General features: G+C 36.0%; 1 protein-coding gene across 1 annotated transcript; it reads left to right on the top strand.

Annotated features, from left to right (window-relative positions):
* The first annotated feature begins 1905 nt into the window (after positions 1 to 1905).
* LOC116126558 (cactin-like) lies at positions 1906 to 18963 on the top strand. Its single transcript, XM_031412231.1, is given in 15 exon segments — positions 1906 to 1982; positions 2100 to 2135; positions 14972 to 15023; positions 15282 to 15392; positions 15869 to 15960; positions 16070 to 16228; positions 16613 to 16712; positions 16878 to 16949; positions 17093 to 17155; positions 17252 to 17392; positions 17504 to 17599; positions 18155 to 18348; positions 18350 to 18441; positions 18523 to 18663; positions 18764 to 18963. Coding segments are annotated over 15 exon segments (1626 nt in total).
* Positions 18964 to 20727: the final 1764 nt, after the last annotated feature.

Genomic DNA, 20727 nt, shown 5'->3' with positions numbered 1-20727 from the left:
ACAAAATATTCTAATATCCTAAACTAACATTAATCCTAATTTAATTCTAATTAATTTAAAATAAGACAGAGTCCTAAAATAAAATAGGAAAGTGGTGATTCTGAGTTGTAACTTGCGTGCCACATGTCCTCAAATCTTCCAATAATAAACTGCCCAATTGATTTGCATGACAAGGCAGAATGCTCCAGGACGTCTAGTGCAGATGCATCAACTTCAAGCTTGATTACAACCTTGATTCAGTGAGTATCTCTCAAAACTCAAACATGAAAGTTGTAGATATATTTCTTAGCGTTCCACGGCATTTTGAATCATCTCAATCGGAGCTCGGATGAGAGAGTTATGCCCAGATTACAAAACAACGTCGAAACTGTCCGAATTCACTTAATTAGTTCCGTTTTGCAATTAACGCCTCCATTTGCATCCTAAATCAAATAAGAATAATAATGAGTACATTTAGGCAACAAATACGTATAAAAGACTAAACATTAAGGGGGTAAATATGACATTTTGCATTCCCATCACCAATCACCAATCACATTACAAACACACATAGCACATTTAAATGTAATCAAGTAAACACAGATAAACTGTTACCTCGTTCGATCTGACACTACTTGAAGATGTCGATGCAGGGGAAGATACAAGCAATGTTGACCAACAGAGCGTATGACAAACTCCAAGTCTGGAAAAACATCGAACTTTCACCTCTGCTACAAGTAGTAATCAATCATGTGACGTCGAGACAAATTATACTGACATCTGTGCATATAAGCGTAATTTGTTCTTACAATCAAAGAACGATGCCGAATCTGCAAACAAATATATCAGTTAGTGAAATCCCAAAAAAATATTTCTAATAATCCAACAATTTTTTACTCCCAAAATTCATCCATTACATACAGCATGTTACATACAGAACATATGAAGTGCACAATATTTTGACGCAAGTGCTAAACACTCTAAGCAGCATACAAATGCTCTAACAATTAAACCCCACAAACTAATCCACCAGACCCAAGTATATCATGTGCAAAAATCACTTTAGACTCTACCAATTATAAAACGCCACATTAAAGTCCAAATAAAAGGAATAAGTAAAGGAAAAAAGACTACTAACACAAAGCAAAAAATAAAATAAAATGAAACCTTCAATTGAGTCTCTGGGTGTCTTGAAACCTAACCCAATGTTTCTTCCAAAATCTATTCCCTCCCTTTTTAGGTCTCTTTCCCTTCCCTAATTTCTGCAAGCTGCAAAAAATCAACACAAGTTCAAAAATTAAAATAATTAATCCAGTATTCTATAATAAATTGACAATCCTGCAAAAAAAATTACATCAAAAACACTTGGGCTGATTCAGAAATTATCGTCATCGACTATAGCTTTGGAACAAGTCAGATCGACAATGACGGTATTCACCAAAGTCGAATCAACGACAATGGGCCTTGCTCATGGCAGATCGGCGATGGCAGAGGGTCTTCGTCGATGGTTCATGATGATGGGCTTTAGATCATGGTAGATCTACAATGACGATATTCAGTGAAGTCAGATCGACAACGGTAGGGCTTCACAGTGCAAGTTCGGTGACGATGGTGGGTCTTCATGGATGGTTTGTAACGATTGGTTTCGAATCGTGGCAGATCAACGACAGTGGGTATCCATGGATGGTTTATGATGATGGTGTTGTTTTGTGATGTTGGTGGTAGTGGATGATGGTTTGTGATGGTGTTGTTTTGTGATGTTGGTGGCAGTGGATGATGGTTTGTGATGGTGGGTTTGTGTTGTGATGATGGCGGTAGATGGTGATGGATGGTGGCGGTGGGTCTTCGTGGATGGTTTTTTTTTTTTTTTTGGTGATGATGGTGGCAGTGGCTGATGGTTTGTGATGGTCGGCTTGTGTTGTGATGATGGCGGCAAATGGTGATGGGTGGTGGCGATGGGCTAGTAATGCGATGATGGTGGAAGAGGGTGATGGGTGGTGGAAGTGCGTTTCTATTATGATTATGGTGGAAGATTGATTGGGTGGTGCTATGCGGTTGTTTTCTGATTCAAGTGGATGGTCATTTGGACAATGTGCAATGGGTTTGTTTTGTATTTGCAGGTGGAAGATTGTGTTGGAGAACAATTTGTTGGAAGGGTAGGAAGATGGTTTGTGATAGTGGTGAAGCAATGAACCAGTGAAAAGAGAAAGTGAAATAAAAGCAAACAGCACTGCAAACTCTATCATCAACGATCAAAAAACTGTCAGGATTCTATTTTCAAGATTCTATTGTCTGAATAAGGGATCGAACATTACTCTTAAAATTGGGTTTAAGGTAGGGTAGGAAATAACAAACCAAATGCACCCTTCGATATCTCTAAAATAGCTTCAGTACCTAATGCTTCAGGGAGCAAAATGGAAAATCAGTTGTATTCCATTAAATGCAGTGCTAGAAACCCTTCGAATACCTGAGAATCTGAAGGTAGACAAAAAGGCTACAATAAAGGACAAGACCAGACAAGACGACATCGATGGGTTAGACCATAGAAGACTTAGTTTTCTAGGCTTGCCTCGGCCCTAGAAAACTAGAGGCAGATGTTGTGCGGTAAAAATTGTTAGAGTAGATGCCCTAGAGCCAATCAATTATTGTTTTATTGACTCTTTGTAATAATGTTCATTAATCAATATGAGGCATTTTATTCTATATCGCATAAATCATTATTATTGTAATATGTATTGATATATGTCCTTAGAATGGTAGAACCGTGATGAGGGTATCAAGCGTTTCAAATCTTGATAGTGAGAACCCTATGAGCACATATGGTGGCCATTCTAAAAACCTCTGTAGCCCTAGTATTATTCTGAAGTAAGGGCACAGATAATACGGTAAGGCTATCCTAGTGTTGAACGACCCTGTCGAAAGGCAGTGACTGATCTCACTTGTCAAGGTTGTTTGGTGACAACCTGGTACAACACATGGGTGCTTGCTATAGGCGAATACACCGCAGTAAGTTCACTGGACTGACCCACCAGAGGATTCCATATGGATGGTAACCCCAGTGTCTATGGAACAAATCCTCTAACGAATGGTGGTGCATGTGATCCTTAGACTTGAGATCATCGAAATGCCTTGTGTATCGATTGGTGTAGTTTGACACTAGCTTAATGCAGTTCTATTCGCAGCTATCAAAACGGTGGTGATTGGCTGCATCAATGAGTGTACCAAGACTATGGTGGATAGATGATGAGAATACAAAATGTCATATTTACCCCCCTTAATGTCTAGTCTTTTATACTTATTTGCTGCCTAAATATACTCATTATTATTCTATTTTGATTTAGGATGCAAATGGAGGCGTTAATTGCAAAACGGAACTAATTAGGTGAATTCAGACAGTTTTGACATAGCTTCGTAATCTAGGCATAACTCTCTCATCCGAGCCTTGATTGAGACGATTCAAATGTTGTGGAACGCTAAGAAAGATATCTACAGTGTTCATGTTTCGAGTTTGGAGATATACTAACTGAATCAAGGTTGTAATCGAGCTTGAAGTTGACGCACCTGCACTGTCGACGTTCTGGAACATTCCACCTTGTCATGCAATTCAAATAGGCAGATTATTATAAAAAGTTTTGAAGACCTATTGCATGCAAATTATAGCTGGAAATACCATTTTCCTATTCTGTATTAAGACTTTATTTTATTTTCAATTACTCAGATTAGGATAATTTAGAATATTTTTAGGAGATTTAGATTGAGTAGAATTAGAATTCGAATTAGATATTTTTAAAGGGAGATCAGATTAGGGAAAACACAGATCACACACGCCTCTCTCTTCTCTCTGATGGATTTTTATTTTTTCCTTGGAATTTTTGTGATGGCCATGAGTGGCTAATTTTTGTAACTTGGTCAAAGGAAACAGAGGCCTCGGAATCAATAAACTATGAGATCTAATCCGTTTTATTTCATTGTTCAATTCATGTTTGAGTATTGGATGTTCTTCTGTGCCCAATTTTATGATTGTTTCATTTAATTGCTAGGAGGCCTACTAGGTTCTTAATTGTTGCAATCTACTGCTATGTTAGATATCAAATCCATAATTGTTTGATTCCTCTAACTTGTGAAGCAATTAGGGTTAATAATTTGCTATGTCGGGAATTAGTAAATCTTAAGAAGAATGTTCAACTAAATTAAATACAACCGCTTGTGTTTGTGTTGTTTAGCTTCATCGATCTCCCTAGGTCTTAAGGCTGCCACTAGATTAAATGTTTAGCGCATGTCTAGGGTTGTTTAGTAGTAAGGTTAATTAGTTCGCTTGTTTCATAATTAAGTACAACTAAGGAGAGATAGGAACCAATTCCAATGGTAAATACTCAGAGTAGCAATTGATAAATTATTACATCGATGATCAATTTGTAAGATTCCGATGGTAGATGTTGTCCTAGACCAAGGTTTGTCTTTTGATTGATAATTTATTTTGGAATTGTCTATTAGTTGTTTCTTGAAATTGTTCTATTTTTTTTACCAAAATTCCACCCCCCCCCCCCATCTTGGTAACATAAAACTCGGCCAGACACTCTTCGTGGAAACGATCTCTACTCACACTATTACGTGTACTTTTTAGGGTTTTAATTCTGGGTGCCTACGATAGCACGCCAATAGACAGAGGATTCATCACTCCCGGGTATGGGAGAAGTTATCTCACGGCGCAATTTAGTATATGGCAATGACACTAAAACTGTGGCCACAGTGGGATTTAGTTGTTGCTCTATCCAGATTATAATACAAGTCATTGGTCCAGAAACTTAATACATAATATCGAGAGAAACCGAAGGTTGACACTATTTCCATACCTTTGTCTCATCGAGATAACGAATGATGAAATGATCGAATTGTACGGTAACCATATTGTTGACAGGTAGCTACATTACTGAATCTGAATCTAACGGGTGGCCATGATGCCTTGCTAAGGGCCAATCTTGGTCTGTGTATTAGTGAGACGATGAATTGGTGTTAATCGTGATACTATACACTATCGGTATGATAAGGAGCCTATGGGTCACACACATAGAAGATAATTTAAGACTCAGGAAGTAAGAAGGGCGTTTTCATCTTTTTAGGTGAAATGGTATTTTGGTAATTTCACAGTGCAATTAAATTTGCTGAGGTCGTAGCCTTTTATTCAATTTGTTAGAAAAATTAAATAAGTGAAATTACATTGAAATATGGGTTAGCATATATTTAAATAAATTATCATTATTGTTAAATGTTAATATATATATTAAATATATATTAATTGATTTTAATTGAGATAATGATGAATTAAAATAAATATCAAATTGGGAGTGTTTGGAAACAAGGGGTGTTTGGGTTGGCTTAGAGCCCAAGCCTATTCTATATGGGAATAAGACAATTAAATTTTTCTATAAAAGAAAAAGGTTATTTGTAAAGGAAAAGAGTTTTTCATTTATTCATTTTCATTGCAAAAGAGAAAACACACAGCCACGCCAGACTTGGTTTTGATTGAAACTCAAAATACGCTTCATTTTTTCTTGTTTCTTACGGCTAAAGAGGGATCTAGCAAATCCCTCCTTAGTTCCTTGTGATTGTCTTTGTGTGGACTACGTCGATTCGATCCTACACTTGGGTCGGTAGTAAAACACGTTCAGAGACAAAGTTGAAGAGCCTCCAAACATGCGTATGGTTTCTTAAACTCTATATTAGTTTTCTGCAGATTCTTATTTTGATATAAACTGTAAAATTGTACCCTGATCTTGGTTCTATGGAACGATCCTTGTTATTATTGTTTTTGTCTTTCGCTGCCTCAATGGATCACTTCCTAACAAAAATCCCCAGCCTAGAATAAGTCAAGAAGCCCGAGGCATGTCCTTGTGCGGAGCAAGCACCAAGTCCAAAAGAAAGAGTTGCTAGATAAAGAGCATGAGCACCCAACCTAGGCACGGGCACAACATGTGACAAGATCAAAAAAGGGGCCCACTAGATGAAAATATCTTTTCACATCAGACAGATCACCTCACCACGTAAACTCTACATGCAGCGATTAACAGTATGCAGTAGAACATAGACCCCACATGTTCTCCTCCACCTCAACCAAGAGGAAACCTATGCAGACACCTACTGGTAGAGGGAACACCATAATTAGCTATGATGTAGGAGCATGTGAGCCCTTGACTACCGCATGATATCAGACATCGTTGTTGATGCACCGGCCATCATGGCATTCCGAAGTCTTCGCTCCATATAAAAGTTGCAATGACGGATAATCCTGTTTTTCCCTATGATTTTGCATTGAATTTCAATAGGATTTAGGATACTTTTCATACACTTTGGGCCATGATTGCTACTTAATTCTATTAATTTTACTCTACAGGCCCAAACGATTATTTTGAGCATAAATGATGTTTTTTTAGCACAAATTGTGTAACTTGAGCTTGTCAACTTGGAATTACCTGAATTTAGAAGCTATGGAAAGCTAGGAAGCAGAGCTACAACTTTCATGTTTTAGGTTTTTCATAATTTTTATTGGAAGAAGGTTAAAACTTGGCTTGAACTTGTGATCAACATGTTGCGAACTGAAGAAAAACGTCTTTGGATGCACTTCAGTATTTTGGCCATAAATTGAGTTGTGGACCTCAGATTGGGATTCTTCTTGAGCGACTAGAAATATAGTTGAAAGGGATATAGTTTTTGTTTACCACTTTTCTAGATTCAAACATTATCATGCTTAAATTTGACCATCATCGTCGCAGCAAAGAAGAAGTATCATTGCAGTGAAACTGAGGTAGATGTGAAAAAAATAAAACAAGGTGTTTTAGCTTGCTAGGGCTTCATCCTTAAGTGAGAGGGGTATAAATTGACATGAAAAATGAAGAGAAAAGGGTCTTGATTCATCATTTGGCAGGTAGCTCTTGTAAGGAGAAGATTGTTGAAGATTTGGGTTTCAAATTAGAAAATATTTCTCCATCTTTTGCTTATTTTTCAATAATGAACCTTGATTCAACTTCTTTTTGTTATTTTATTTTATTTTATTTTTGAGTATGCACTGAGCTGTCTATCTAGGGTTTGATGTAACCTTAATACAATGATTCAAATTTATATGAATCAATTTACTTTGAGTTTTAATTTCATGATTGAATGTTTATCTCTTTGCTTAGTGACTTTTGGATGCTTAATCACCATTCAACTATGTGTTGTTCACAATAAGACTTCGGGATAAATACCATAGATTAAGCCAAAACTAGAGATAAATTAATGCAATCTATGAAATCTAGATAGAATTCCACAAGGCTTAAGAAAGCTTGAAGTGTTAAACTTCAGCTTATGTGTTCGAAAGGTTCATAGGAATAGGTGGGGTGGTATAACCTAAGCAGGAGTACCAAACAACTTAGGGAATTTGATTTTCAATCAAGGAATTAGAACTTGGGTAATAGATTCTATGAATTGGGTTTGGTATCTAGGTGAAATCAACACACTAGCGTTTTTTAATACTATTTGATTTGTTTGGATTTTGGGTTTTTTATTTAATTTAATTTTTATCATTTATTAGTTCTTAAATTGTATTTAGTTTTTAAGTTTCCATCAATCCAATTTATTGTTGCTTTAATTAGGACTTAAACTAGAGAAATCAATACTTAGTAACAATATCCTTGTGAGAACGATACTCTACTGATCACTTTATTATCTTTTGCAACTAGTGCACTTGCTAAATATGCATATGAATTAAACACGCATCAAGTTTTTGGCATCGTTGCCAGAGATAGTTGATTATTAATATTGATAGTATCTAGTTGGTGCTAAACTGAATCTTTATTTTATTTTTATAGTTGATCCTAAATATTGTATAGTCTTAAGCTTGAGTTCTTTTGTTTATAGTTTTTATTTTTATTTTGTAGTTGAGCGTAAATTTTGTAAATTCTAAAGTTCAAACTTTTTCTTGTAGTGCATGTGGAGATCATGGCAGAAGTACATAGAATGTTGAGGGATTATGTCTTGCCAATGGTGCAAGGATGCAATTTCGGTCTACATGAAGTCAATGCATTCACCGCATTATCTGCACAAATTGCATTACTTCAAAAACAACTGGAAGGTATGAATGTAAATTATATTCACTCACCTATTTTAACTTGTGAATTTTGTGCAGGAAACCATATGAGTGTATAGTTCCAAGTAGGAAACCCGTTCGTTCGTCTTCCCAACAACTGAGCAAGTGAATTACATGGCTAGTTCACAAAGGTCGTAAAATGACCCCTTTTGAAACACATACAATATGAATGGAGGATCCATTAGAATTTCTCTTGGAGCAATCAAGGAGCACCAAGACTGGCAACCAATTAGCAATCACTAGAGAACAGGTTCATGCCATAACATTGAGGAGTGGTGTAGTTTTAGAGGAACCTCGACAAAGAGAAGAGTTGAAAGATCATGAAGTGGAAAATCTCAAAGCGAAAGGGTGTGCAAGATACTTAAGGAATTTCAACCAAGCAAATTGCCTCACAAGGAACAATTTAAGGAATTTGGTGTAAGTGGGCACAAGCCAAAATTGATGTGGGAGGAGACTCCAAACATTGGACTCAAACAATCACCATCTCATCTCAAGTACGCAAATAAGAATATGAAGTTCTAGAAAGATGCTTATGAGAATGCCTGAAATTCCAAAGGAAAGACCAAGAGGTGGCAATGGGAAGTGAAGCACCCCACAAGGATCTAGATTGATAAAGGACCATGGGAAAGTCGAGCTTTCAACTTTAACTAAAGCACTTCTTGGGAGGCAACCCAAGTGTTTTTAATTTATTTTGATTTTGTTGAAGTTTATTTTCAATTTTTGAACTTTGTTATTAGTTTGATGAGGTTTGATATTTCCTTATTAATTGGTAATGTGTTTTAACAAATTGGTGCACCATGAGTTTTCATGCCTTGATAGATTTGTATGATGATGAAGACGATGAATAGATGTCGAGAAGACAACAAGGACTCACTTTGCAGATTAATTAGGGGACCATTTCTTAACCCTTCTCTTTTCTCTATTCCTTGTTCTTTATTGTGTGACATTGAGGACAATGTCATTTTACGTTTGGGGTAGGGAAAAATTTGAAAATTTTCTTGTTTGTCTGATTTGGTGTGTTTATTTTTTTCTTTTCTTGTGTGAGTGATTTGGTTTGAAGTATTGTTGTTCAAGTGTGTGGTTTGTTGTGTGGTTATTTTACTCATCTTTGTGTCTAATGCTTTTTGGTTGTGTTTGTTTTTAGTTTTTGTGCCTTGTTGAAAATAATGCACATATGATTCATATAAGTCCATGATGAGAATTTGGTTGTTGGGAATTTTATATTTGGAAAAGTATGAGGTATTTCTATAAGTTGAAGCTGGCTTGACTTTGTTTTAGCTAGAAGTTCCTTGATAGTTCAACCAAAATTTCAATTGTTTTAACATGCTTAGAGGCATTTTATGTGAATGTTGTGAAGTCTTGATGATGTTGATAAATTCTAGAACCTAGTTGAGAATTGTTTGGGGCGAAATCCCAGATTAGAAATTGTTGAGGAAACGATTTAGGCATTTTTTTTTTTTTTTTTGGAACGTTTGAGCCTTTCTAACCAACCTTGTTTTGAATTGTCTCTAGTCAACCTTTTGAGCCTTTTAATTATATTGCCTTATTTTTCTTGTGTAACCAACAATGTCAAACCCCTTCAGCCTAAACACTTTATCATACCCTTTAGGAGAACTCCGTATGCAACAAAGGTGTGTGAATAAGTGATCGATCGGAAAATCATAAGTTTGGGGGTTGGGAAAAGGCAGCAAAAAGGAAAACAACCCCCAGTAAATTATCAATTTTTGTAAATACTTTGAGTTAAAAAGAAAAATAGAGAAAAAAAATATCATTTCAATTTATAATCAAAAATAAGAAATTTATAAGTTTAGGGGTTGTGAAAGGTGTGCCATTGTTTAAAGGTTGAGCAATAAAGGAGGATCATGACTTGAAGTGTTGTATGAGGAAAATTGAGCTCTCTTAATTTGTGTATCCTATCCTTTCTTTGGAGGCTATTACCCAAGCCTAACATTACAAGCTTACAAAGACCTTTTGACCCTTAGCAATGTCGAGCCTACATTAGTGGAAAGTAATTCGAAAGATTTTGCTTGTTTGCATCATATAATCTAAGAAGTGATCTACCATATAGAGAGGGGAGCAAAGTTCCATATAAATTCTTGAACCAAAATCTGGCTTCCATTGGTGTTTCAGTGCTGCTAGTGCATGAGGACAAGGTAAACGTTGAGTGTCAAGCATTTTACAGCTGCAAGTTTTACTAACAAGGTTAACTAGGGCATTTGGACCATAGCCGCACACAGTGAACTCTTGAGCATTAAGAGGATATGCAAACAATGCATTTGACAGTTCCATACGTTCTTGTAATAATTTTCAACTAACGGAACAAGGGTTATAGTAAAATTATCTGACTCCGTACGATGCTCATGGAACCACCGTGACAATGTCCTCTAGATTGCATCAAAAAGTGCAACTATTGGAAACTCTCTTTCTATTAACAACTTCAAATTTATGGACTACGCTATATTCGTGGTCATGACATCAAACCTTCTTCTAGGAAAGTAAGCTCTACTTCATTGCTCGAAACCAACATCATGCTCAAGATACTTAGCAACTCTATCATCCTTGATTCGGATTTGCTGGAAGTGCTCCTCGAATTCATCAACCCGATAAACTTTTGCTGCCATGTACTATGTCTGAAGGAGGCCAGCACACTTAAATTTTTGTTTTATGTTCTCACCAAGGTGCCTCATACAGAATCCGTGATGTGCTTGATGGTAAATAATGGTAATCCCCTTCTTTATAGAGTTGTGCCTATCAGATATTATGCACAACTCGTCATTGTCAAGCACTATCGTACGTAATTGTTGAAAAAACCAAGTCCACGACTCATCATTCTTAGAGTCAACAACACACCATGCAACAGGATATGTGTGATTCTCGATGTCCTGTGCAGTGACCACGAACAATGTACCTCTATACTTTCTCGTCAGAAAGCAACCATCAACATCCAACACTTTTCTCATGTTTACAAAACCCCTTATAGTAGAACCGTAAGCAACAAAAAAAAAAAAATTTAAACATCATATTCCTGTCCCACTTCAAAGTCGTCCTGCTACCTTGGTTTGTCAACTCAAGCATATAACGGTACACTTCTAATACTGCGTACCTATGCTCCGACGTGCCCCTCACAAATCTTGTGCATGTTGTCTCCTTTTCCAGCATTTCTAGTAACTAACAGCACATCCTAACTCTGTGCGCACAAGTCTCTGAATGTCTTTAGGAGATGGACTTTTCCCTTCAACGAACCGACTTTTAACAAATTGTCCAATAACATCAGCGGACGCTTGTCGATGCTCACCTGAAATATGTCCCAAACCACATGTGTGCTCACGGGTATATGTGCTAAGAATAAATTTTTTCGACTCCGCCAACCTTTTACAATAAACCCGCCACTTGCACTTTCGGTCACGACATGCAACTGTCACAGCTAATGAATTTGACTTTTTGGTGATCAACTCAAAATTACCTCTCACGACAACAAATTTTAGCTTCCTCACTACTTCCTCTTTGTTGTCAAATAAATACCTTATGCGCAACTCCGATTCATCCGTAAAAACATGAGCCGATTCATTACTACCTCCAATTGGCCCCTTTGAACCTGCATAAACGACCATAGTGTTCTCTTCCTCACAATCTACGTCTTCTGCCTAATCTGTATTTAAAGGAATCTCTACATTTGTGGGAACGTCTACGAGGTCCTTCTCCTCAACATTTTCGTTTTGCCCCCCATCACCAACCTCTTCTACAGTATCCTTCTCACCACCCAATTCACCATCTACTCTTGATTTTTTAACTAACAAATCAATGGCCTCTTAGTTCAAATTAAAACCAGGCAAATCTCCACCTACTTCCTCGTTATCCCCTTCCTTTGAACCAACTTCCAATGGTTTTTCTACAAAAGAAACCCTTAAAATCGGTCTCGAACCATTATCAGCCACATCAATCATATATAACTTCACACTTTCATCTGACTTTAATATAGCAGGAGATACCTTATAATGTTTATGAACTCTGCTTAAAACATACTTCACAACTATATCACTACACGAGCAACTCAAATCACCTCTTCTAATTATTTCATCAATCAACTCATCAAAGCTAACCTCTGTGCTCACAGCAATTGGTATAACTTCTTTGCTCTTCCCAATCCACTTCCAGCTACTTTCTTCCTCCACCCACTCACCAAAATATTCAACACCCAAAACAACTTGTCTCATGTGTAATAATAGCCAACTACCTGTAATGCAAGAAAAAAAATATTCTTAAATGTTGTACTAAGGGTTCAAATATTTTAAAAAGAATCTACACAGTCACTTATATGGTCTGGTGTATTGCTTAAGCGATCAACTTGATCGCTTAAGCGATCCAATATAAATAACCATGATCGCTTAAGCGATCTTATGCCATTTACCGATCACTTAAGCGATCTGCTCCTATACACCAGACTTTTAGCAGATCGCTTAGCTATCTTATGCCACATACCTGATCGCTTAAGCGATCTATCTACTGCATTACCAAACGTACCAAATCGCTTAAGTGATCCATCATACCCAGAATACATTTTCAGTCATCTCCACCTACAATCGATCCATCATACCCAAAACATATACCCAGAACAAATTTTTAACATATTTCACTCCTTTCAACTTCCATTGCATCAAACATAGCTTTTTTTTTTTAATAAGGTAAGTATGTATAAAAGACCAAAAATGTACAAATACGAGGGGCATACCCCAAGAGGATGACTGATAACTCTCAGTCAAAAAACCGTGGGAAAACCTACAAAGTCACGAACAGCATAAAAGAGCACGCAGGCTCACCACAAACACAAAGCCACAAACCGGCACAAAAGAGCACGCAGGCTCCTTACAAAGCTAATCAGGAAGATGCCATATCACACAGAGCTGAGTCGATATCTCGTACTTAAGTGCTAGACCCAAAATCTTTGCCCGAACTAGATCACAAATAGCTAAGACAATATCTCTGCGAGAGCTACAATGCTGACGAAACATGCGATTATTCCATTCAAACCATAGGAAATAAACTGTGGTTGAAAGGACCAACCGGGAAAGAAGGTGCCTGAAGTTACCTTTTTGTCGAAGATGCAAGCTAGCCCATTGGAGCAGAGGGAGCCAGGAGAGAGTAGGCCATGTAGAGAGCGTCCTGGTAGTGACCTCCAGCCAAACATGACTAGAAAAGTCACAGCTGAAAAATAAATGGTCATGGGTCTCTGTTTAGGGTTTAGGGTTTTCAACTTCCATTACATCAAACATAGCCCAACAACCTAAACAACTAAATCATAACCCTAACCCAAACCCAATCCATGCTAAATCAAAATCATAACCCAGATCTTTTGTAAATCGAAAGGGAGATACGCATACCTGGACGAAATGTCAGGAGGAGGAGGAGGAGGAGAAGGATCTGTGTTGGAGAATATGTTAATGGCGGAGGAATGCGTTAACATGGCGGGAGGAAGAAGAAGAATGTGTTTGGGTTTATTTGCAAGAATTTCGACTCTTTGGGGATATATTATAATTTTTAAAAGATTACACAATTATTCATTAATCCTAATTAACCCCTAATCATATTTAATTAAGCTTAATAAAAAATAAGGCCATTTAGTTAACATTTACAAACTATATAGCCTTTTAATAAAATTTTAACTCCAAATGTCTTTTTAATAAACTGTCCCTTTGAATTAGAAATAAATGGATCTGAATTGGGTTGACCTAATACCCATGGGCTGGGTATTTGAAAGAAAATTATCGGTTTTTGCACTCCCCTACAGTTTGAAAATGATCATTTACGTACCTTAAGATTTTACTTAATTATCACAGATCAGTTACCAAATCAATTGATTTATTACACGTTACACATCCACCTAAAATAACTTTTGTTATCCAAACATTCATCTCCTAAATTAAAACCACATCTCTTACTCTATTTTTGAACTTTAAATAGAGTTGATATAAAGTATAATTGAATATTAGAAATTGTAAAATTCTTATTATTATCCATAATATGAGAATTTGTATGTATTGTGGTGAGAGTTGTTGATAGATGAAACCTTAGTTATATTATGCTTGGATGCATAATCTCGAAACTTTCATGTTATGTCACTTACTTTTAGCCAATTTTTTTTTTTCTTTTTTTGTAATCCAGGTGTTCGAGTCAACTTACGATAAGTTATATGTTTTTTAAGAAAATAAATATTTAATTCTTATAAATAAAAATTTCGGGTAAAAAAATAAAGAGATTAAAACCATAATTATATAAATCTTTTGATAGTTAATAAGGAGTAGAATTATATTGCAACGTTTTTTTTAGTAACCAGATCCAGAAGAATTTACTCGCACCTTAATTAATGCAAGACCCATCAAAGGAACAAAAATATGTGGTAATATTTTTAAAAGAAAAAGTTACCAAAAAACAATAATAATAATTAAAGGGAGGAAATAATCGTCCTAAAATAAAAAATAAACTTGTTATTTAAAGACACTTGTTGTCCTCGATATATTTAGAAATTTACAAAACTGCCTTCCACATAAAAATCCGCTTTTCCCACGCACCTATACCTAATTCCCTTTGCCGCCGCTCCAGTGTCCTCTCTAGTTCCTGTCCTTCTTTCCTTCCGTTACCCTTCTCTTTTCTTCTCAACATTAACAAAATCAAACCAAATTTTCACTTCTAAGATTTATCTTTCTTAGGCAAGCTTCTTTTATTTCTCTCCCTTTTTCTTTTTTCTTTTTATTTTATGATGGCTTTGTTTGTGCTTGTTTCTTCTGTGAGATTAATAAATGTTGCATAGGAGGTGAGTGTTTCTGTTTTGTCGATTTTCTTGTTTTTTTAAGATAAGTCTTTGCTTATTTTTAGACGGTATTCAGAAATTTCTCTAAATTTTCTTTTTACTAAACTTATTGATGTTGTAAGCTATTTGGTTATGTTATATGTGTAAAGAAATTTACAAAAAACAAATTAAACCTCGTAAAAAAGGAAAGAAAGAAAGAAAATTTGCCTCTACTTTTTTTTTTTTTTCTGGCCACTGTAATTTTGTGGGAGCTAGGACATGTATCGATCCACCGCGGCGATTATTTCCCGCAAAATCCCCGTAGTCCGGGAAGGGGATTCCCCGTCATAGTTTTATATTTTTGTTAATGGCTAATGGTTTATTAATTTGATGAAGGTGGCTGATCGGCTAGCAAAGGAGTTTAAAGTCGCTGTTGTATATTCTTCTGACTTGAAGCGAGCTCTTGAGACTGCACAGACTATTGCAAAAGCTTGTGGCGAGCTGGAGGTATGAACTTTGATATCAGAAGCATTGTGTGGAAGTTGCTGCATTGAACTTCATTTAGTTGTTTAGATGAATATTCTATTTAACTTGGTGACTTCTACGCTATTAGGCTGATCACGTTATTTTCTTTTGCCTGGTGAACTTGCATGCATGTTATTTTTTGCTTTATAGAAAACAAGGTTAGTGCTTGTATTAGTTATCAAAGGTTGAGATTGGCTGGTGATGATTATGTTCGGTATTGGACCACTTAGTTTTTGTGGTGTTTTTAGTGTATTTTTTTTATTGTTAGTATTGTTGGATTTTATAATAAACTGTGAAATCATTTTAGAATATAAGGTGGTATTGTTATTGGAATCTATGGGAAAAAAAAAAAAACTTTTAAACTGTCTTGTGTGTGTGTTTTGTGCAGATTTTTAAAATGTGTTGTGTGGGTGTTTTGTGCAGATTGTTAAAGTGTGTTGTGTGGGTGTTTTGTGCAGATTTTTAAAGTGTGTTGTGTGGGTGTTTTGTGCATAGAATCATTGTATGCTATTAAGAAAACACAGTATCTAGTGGTACATAAGCTGGAAACGTAAAATCGAGTTGATTCAGTGAATTGCAAAATCGAATTCTCTCCATAGCAGACAGAGGAGGACCAGAACTCAAAGCCCTATTAACCGAATAGCAAAGTTGAACTGAAAATGGGAAGTCACGGTAGGAACAGGAGAGAAACGGTGTCATCCTCAAAACAAAGAAACCGAAGTCGAAGAAGGAGATCTGACGACTCAAAACAAAGGTCTTTGTGGAAGATTACTGAGGAAGACATTTCTGAGTATTTGGCTAAAAAAGCTCAGAGGAAGGTAAATTATTTATTTTGTTTATCCGTTTAACTTTAATTTCTTAAATTAATTTATTGATTATGTAATTTGATTCTTAAGGCAGCAAGAGTTGCTAAGAAGTTGAAGGTGCAGAATGTTTCTGGTTATTCAAATGATTCAAATCCGTTTGGTGATTCCAATCTAAATGAGAAGTAACTTCTTTTAAAAAAAAAAAAAAAAATTATTTATTTCTTTTTTGTACAATAATGAAGTCAATTTAGGTTATATTTAATGATTGAAGTAAATTTCGAAATTTGAAGTTTGGGGTAATATGGAAGGTCATTAAAGTAGTAAAAATTATAGATTGCAAATTAGAGGCAGGATTCTTTTTTTGAATGTGATTGAGTTGTAATGTGTGGGCTGCAGATTTCTGTGGCGAAAGAAGATTGAGCAGGATGTTTCCCAAGGTGTAGCTCTTGATGAGTTTTCAATTAAAGCAGAGAAAAAGAGACAGAGAGAAAGGCTGGTATGTGAATGTAAGTTAATGAGAAGTCACTGCATCTACTTACAAAGTTGAAGCAGTTTGTTGTCTCTGTATCTTGTTGAGTTCTTTGTCGTCTTAATTTTGGCTTTTCATGGAGTTTTCTTTGGAGTTTCAGATTTCAATATATCTATTACATGCATAATGCAGGCGGAGATTGAAAAGGTTAAAAAGAGAAGAGAGGAAAGAGCTATTGAAAAAGCACAGCATGAAGAAGAAATGGTAAGCTTAGTCCCTTGATAGAGCAAAACGTTTTCTGGAATATGATGGCTAAGATACAACATTGTGCTTTATTATTGTTGAAGTTATCATATAATTTTTTTGGAAAAGTTTTCTTACTGCTATTTGATTAAATATTTCTGCAGGCACTGTTAGCTAAGGAACGTGCTCACACTGAATTTCAGGACTGGGAGAAGAAAGAGGAAGAGGTATGGTGCTGAGGTGCTTCCACTATTCTATTTTTTAATGTATACTGAGACTTTCTATTTGCAATCTGAAGAGTTAACTATATATTCAATCTACAGTTTCATTTTGATCAAAGCAAAGTTAGATCTGAGATTAGATTGTGTGAATGTCGTATGAAGCCTATTGATATTCTCTGCAACCACCTCAGTGGCTCAGATGACTCGGACCTGGAATTAAATGAACCTTACATGGTTTTCAATGTAATTATGTGGTGTAATCTCGTTGTTTGATGTAATAGCATTTTCAGACATGCAGTAAATATTTATCTTAGGCTGTTCACATTGGTGTTTGATGTGTATTGTTTGATACAGGGCTTGACAGTTAAGGAGATGGAAGAGCTTCATGAGGACATCCAGATGTATCTGGATTTGGATAGGTCAACGCCTATGCATATAGAGTATTGGGAGGTATTACCACTTTCATTTTTAAAGACTCTGTGAGTAGCTATTTAGTCCCACCTGAGAGGTAGAATTTTTGGCTGTACATGCAGAAAACTGTTTTTGTTCAGACATTTCTCTTGCAAACTTTTCCATCTTGCATGCCCTTTGTAATTTGCAATTCCATATAAAATTAGCCCCGCTATAAGAAAATAACTATGTAGGATTTATGTTGCTGAATCGTGATCTTTTGGGGAGATTATGAAGTGGTTTGTCAAATTGAGAGTATTTCTTCCCATATCTCAAACTTTCATGTTAGGACTTTGTCTTTCTCTCTTTTTAGATATATGCTTGCGTTTTCAAATTTATGTATCTTCTTGGTTTGGAAGCTTCTTGTTTCCTACAAACTGTAGTTTTTGGTTGAAATGATTACTCAAGACCAGTTCAAACGGTAATTGTCAGAAGGTTATAGACTGAAACTTGATATATATCAGGTTGTGAGATCGCTGGAATTAACGAATGTTTCTTGTTATATTTAGTTTTGAATGTCAAGTAGAAAGTATCTTGACTCTATGTATTCAACAGGCACTTATAGTGGTTTGTGATTGGGAACTAGCTGAAGCACAGAAGAAAGATGCACTGGATCGAGCCAGAGTGCGTGGGGAGGAACCTCCTGCTGAGTTGCTTGCAGAAGAAAGGGGGTTGCATTCAAGTATTGAACTAGATGTCAGGAACCTTTTGCAAGGGAAGACTCACAGTGAGCTTGAGGCATTACAAACTCATTAAATCACAAATGCGTACTTGCACCGCAAAGGTGGTTGAGTATTGGGAAGCCATTCTTAAACGACTCCATATATACAAGGCAAAGGTACTTATCTCTCCTTAAATGTCTTTACTTTAATTGTTTACAACTTGTTTTGGACCTCACTCGTAAGTTGGTACAATTGCAGGCTTTTTGAAAGAAATACATGCTAAAATGCTGCGAAAGCATCTGCAACGAGTCGAGCAACCTTTGGACGGTGGAGATAAATTTGAGACCAATCATGATTTGAGGTCTGAAGAAGAGGACATTCAGCTTCAGAATGATGATAATAGTATGTCTTTTTTCTCTTTTTCCCTTTTTGTTGAAATACTGGATGTTTTATTAAGATTATTGCATTGATAACAATTGGCTAATAAGTCTATGATATATAGATGCAGGAAATTTCTCTCCAGAACTTATATCAAGGGAAGAGGCTCAAGAAGCAGAAGAAGAGCCTGGATCATTTTCACCTGAACTATTGCATGGTGATGAAAATGAAGAAGCTATTGACCCTGATGAGGCCAGTGCTATGTTGGAAGAGCAGCGAAGGCAGATTCAAGAAGCTATGCCATCAAAACCAACTCCTTCATAAGGTAACTTTTGAGCTGAAAGCCATGAAAGCTATGGGAGCCATGGAAGAAGGGGATGCCGTATTTGGCTCTGGTGCAGAAGTGAACCTGGACTCTTAATTAACTGCATGTGTAAAATCAAAAGGGTTTTGGATGGTTTTGCCGTTTTGGGGGGGATTTTGAAGAAGGGTTTCAGGCCTGATGCTGTGACTTTTACTTGTTTAATTAAAGGTTTGTGTGTAGAGAAAAAGATTGTGGAGTCGATGGAGTTGTTTAAGAAATGGTTGTTGTTGGTTGTAGGCCTAATGTGATTACTTATACCACTCTAATCCATGGTTTGTGTTGTGTGAGTAATTGATAAGAGGATAAAAGTTTATTTAATCAGATAGTGGATCAAGGTGTGCGGCCTTCTGTGGTGACTTTTTGTGTGGTCATCCATGAATATTGCAAAAAAGGGAAATTGTACAAAGCAACTAGGTTTTTCGAACAAATGATTGGAAGAGGTATGGATCCCGACTCTTATATATGCAGCATTCTAATGAATGAGTATTACTTAAAAAATAGAATTGATGATGCAAGGAAGGTTTTTGATTTTGTAAGTAGAATGGGGTATAGACTTAATGTTGTAATGGGTATTGTAAGAATAAAGAAGTCGACAAAGTTCTTTATCTTTATTGAGAGATGATTCTTGAAGGAATTAGACCTGATGGGTATGAAACTGGATAGCGAGAAAAGGCAAAAGAGTTGTCAAATATGAAGAAAAAACGTTGTGCTTCGAAAAACCATTAAATTTTCTCTTCATGGTAACTTAGTGCTGAACGATTTAACATATACCATTTTGATCAAGGGGCTTTATGAAACTGGACAGCGAGAAAAGGCAAAAGAGTTGTCGATAAAGATAAAAAGCTTTGTCGATTTCTTTATTCTTACAATACTCATTAATTGAAGTATTGTAGCATACAACATTAAGTCTATACCCTCTTCTACTTACAAAATCAAAAACCTTCCTTGCATCATCAATTCTATTTTTTAAGCAATAACTGTTCATTAGAATGCTATAAGTATAAGAGTCAAGATCTACATCTCTTCCAATCATTTGTTCAAAAAACCCAGTTGCTTCGTACAATTTCTCTTTCTTGCAATATTCATGTATGACCACACTAAAAGTCACCACAGATGGCCGTACACCTTGATCCACCATCTGATTAAATAAACTTTTACCCTCTTCCCAATTACCCACACAACACAAACTATGGATTAGAGTGGTATCCAGACCTGGTTGACAAGACAAAGGCTCCTACATACACTATTGAGAAGGATGGAAGCAATGGTGAAACATGCATCATAAGGTTCCATGCTGAGCCTCCCTACGAGGACATTGTAAGTTCACTTGATCTAGGTTTTTTTATTTATTTCTTATTTAGTTTGTTTAGGATTAATTTACTCAAACCACTTATCTTGATATTACAGGCATTTAAAATTGTAAACAAAGAATGGGAGTATTCTCAAAAGAAAGGATTTAAGTGCACATTTGAACGTGGGATACTGCACGTATATTTCAACTTCAAACGCTACAGCTACCGTAGGTGATGTTTGGCTAATTTTGCAACTTGTTGCCTGAACCGATGTTTCTTGGGGTGAGAATGATTGTAGGCGATCACCAAGTGTAACAGATTTTGTTGTCAGAGATAATATTCTGTGAATATTATTCAAATGAAATTGTATGATTTTGTTTTCCAAATTGTTCAAAGGTGTTTTTTTTTTTTTTTTTCTTTCCTGCTTGTTCA

Source organism: Pistacia vera, unplaced genomic scaffold, assembly GCF_008641045.1.
Source record: "Pistacia vera cultivar Batoury unplaced genomic scaffold, PisVer_v2 Contig180, whole genome shotgun sequence".
Lineage (NCBI taxonomy): Eukaryota > Viridiplantae > Streptophyta > Magnoliopsida > Sapindales > Anacardiaceae > Pistacia > Pistacia vera.
Note: the sequence above shows the minus strand (reverse complement) of the source record. Positions and strands in the feature narration are given on the sequence as shown.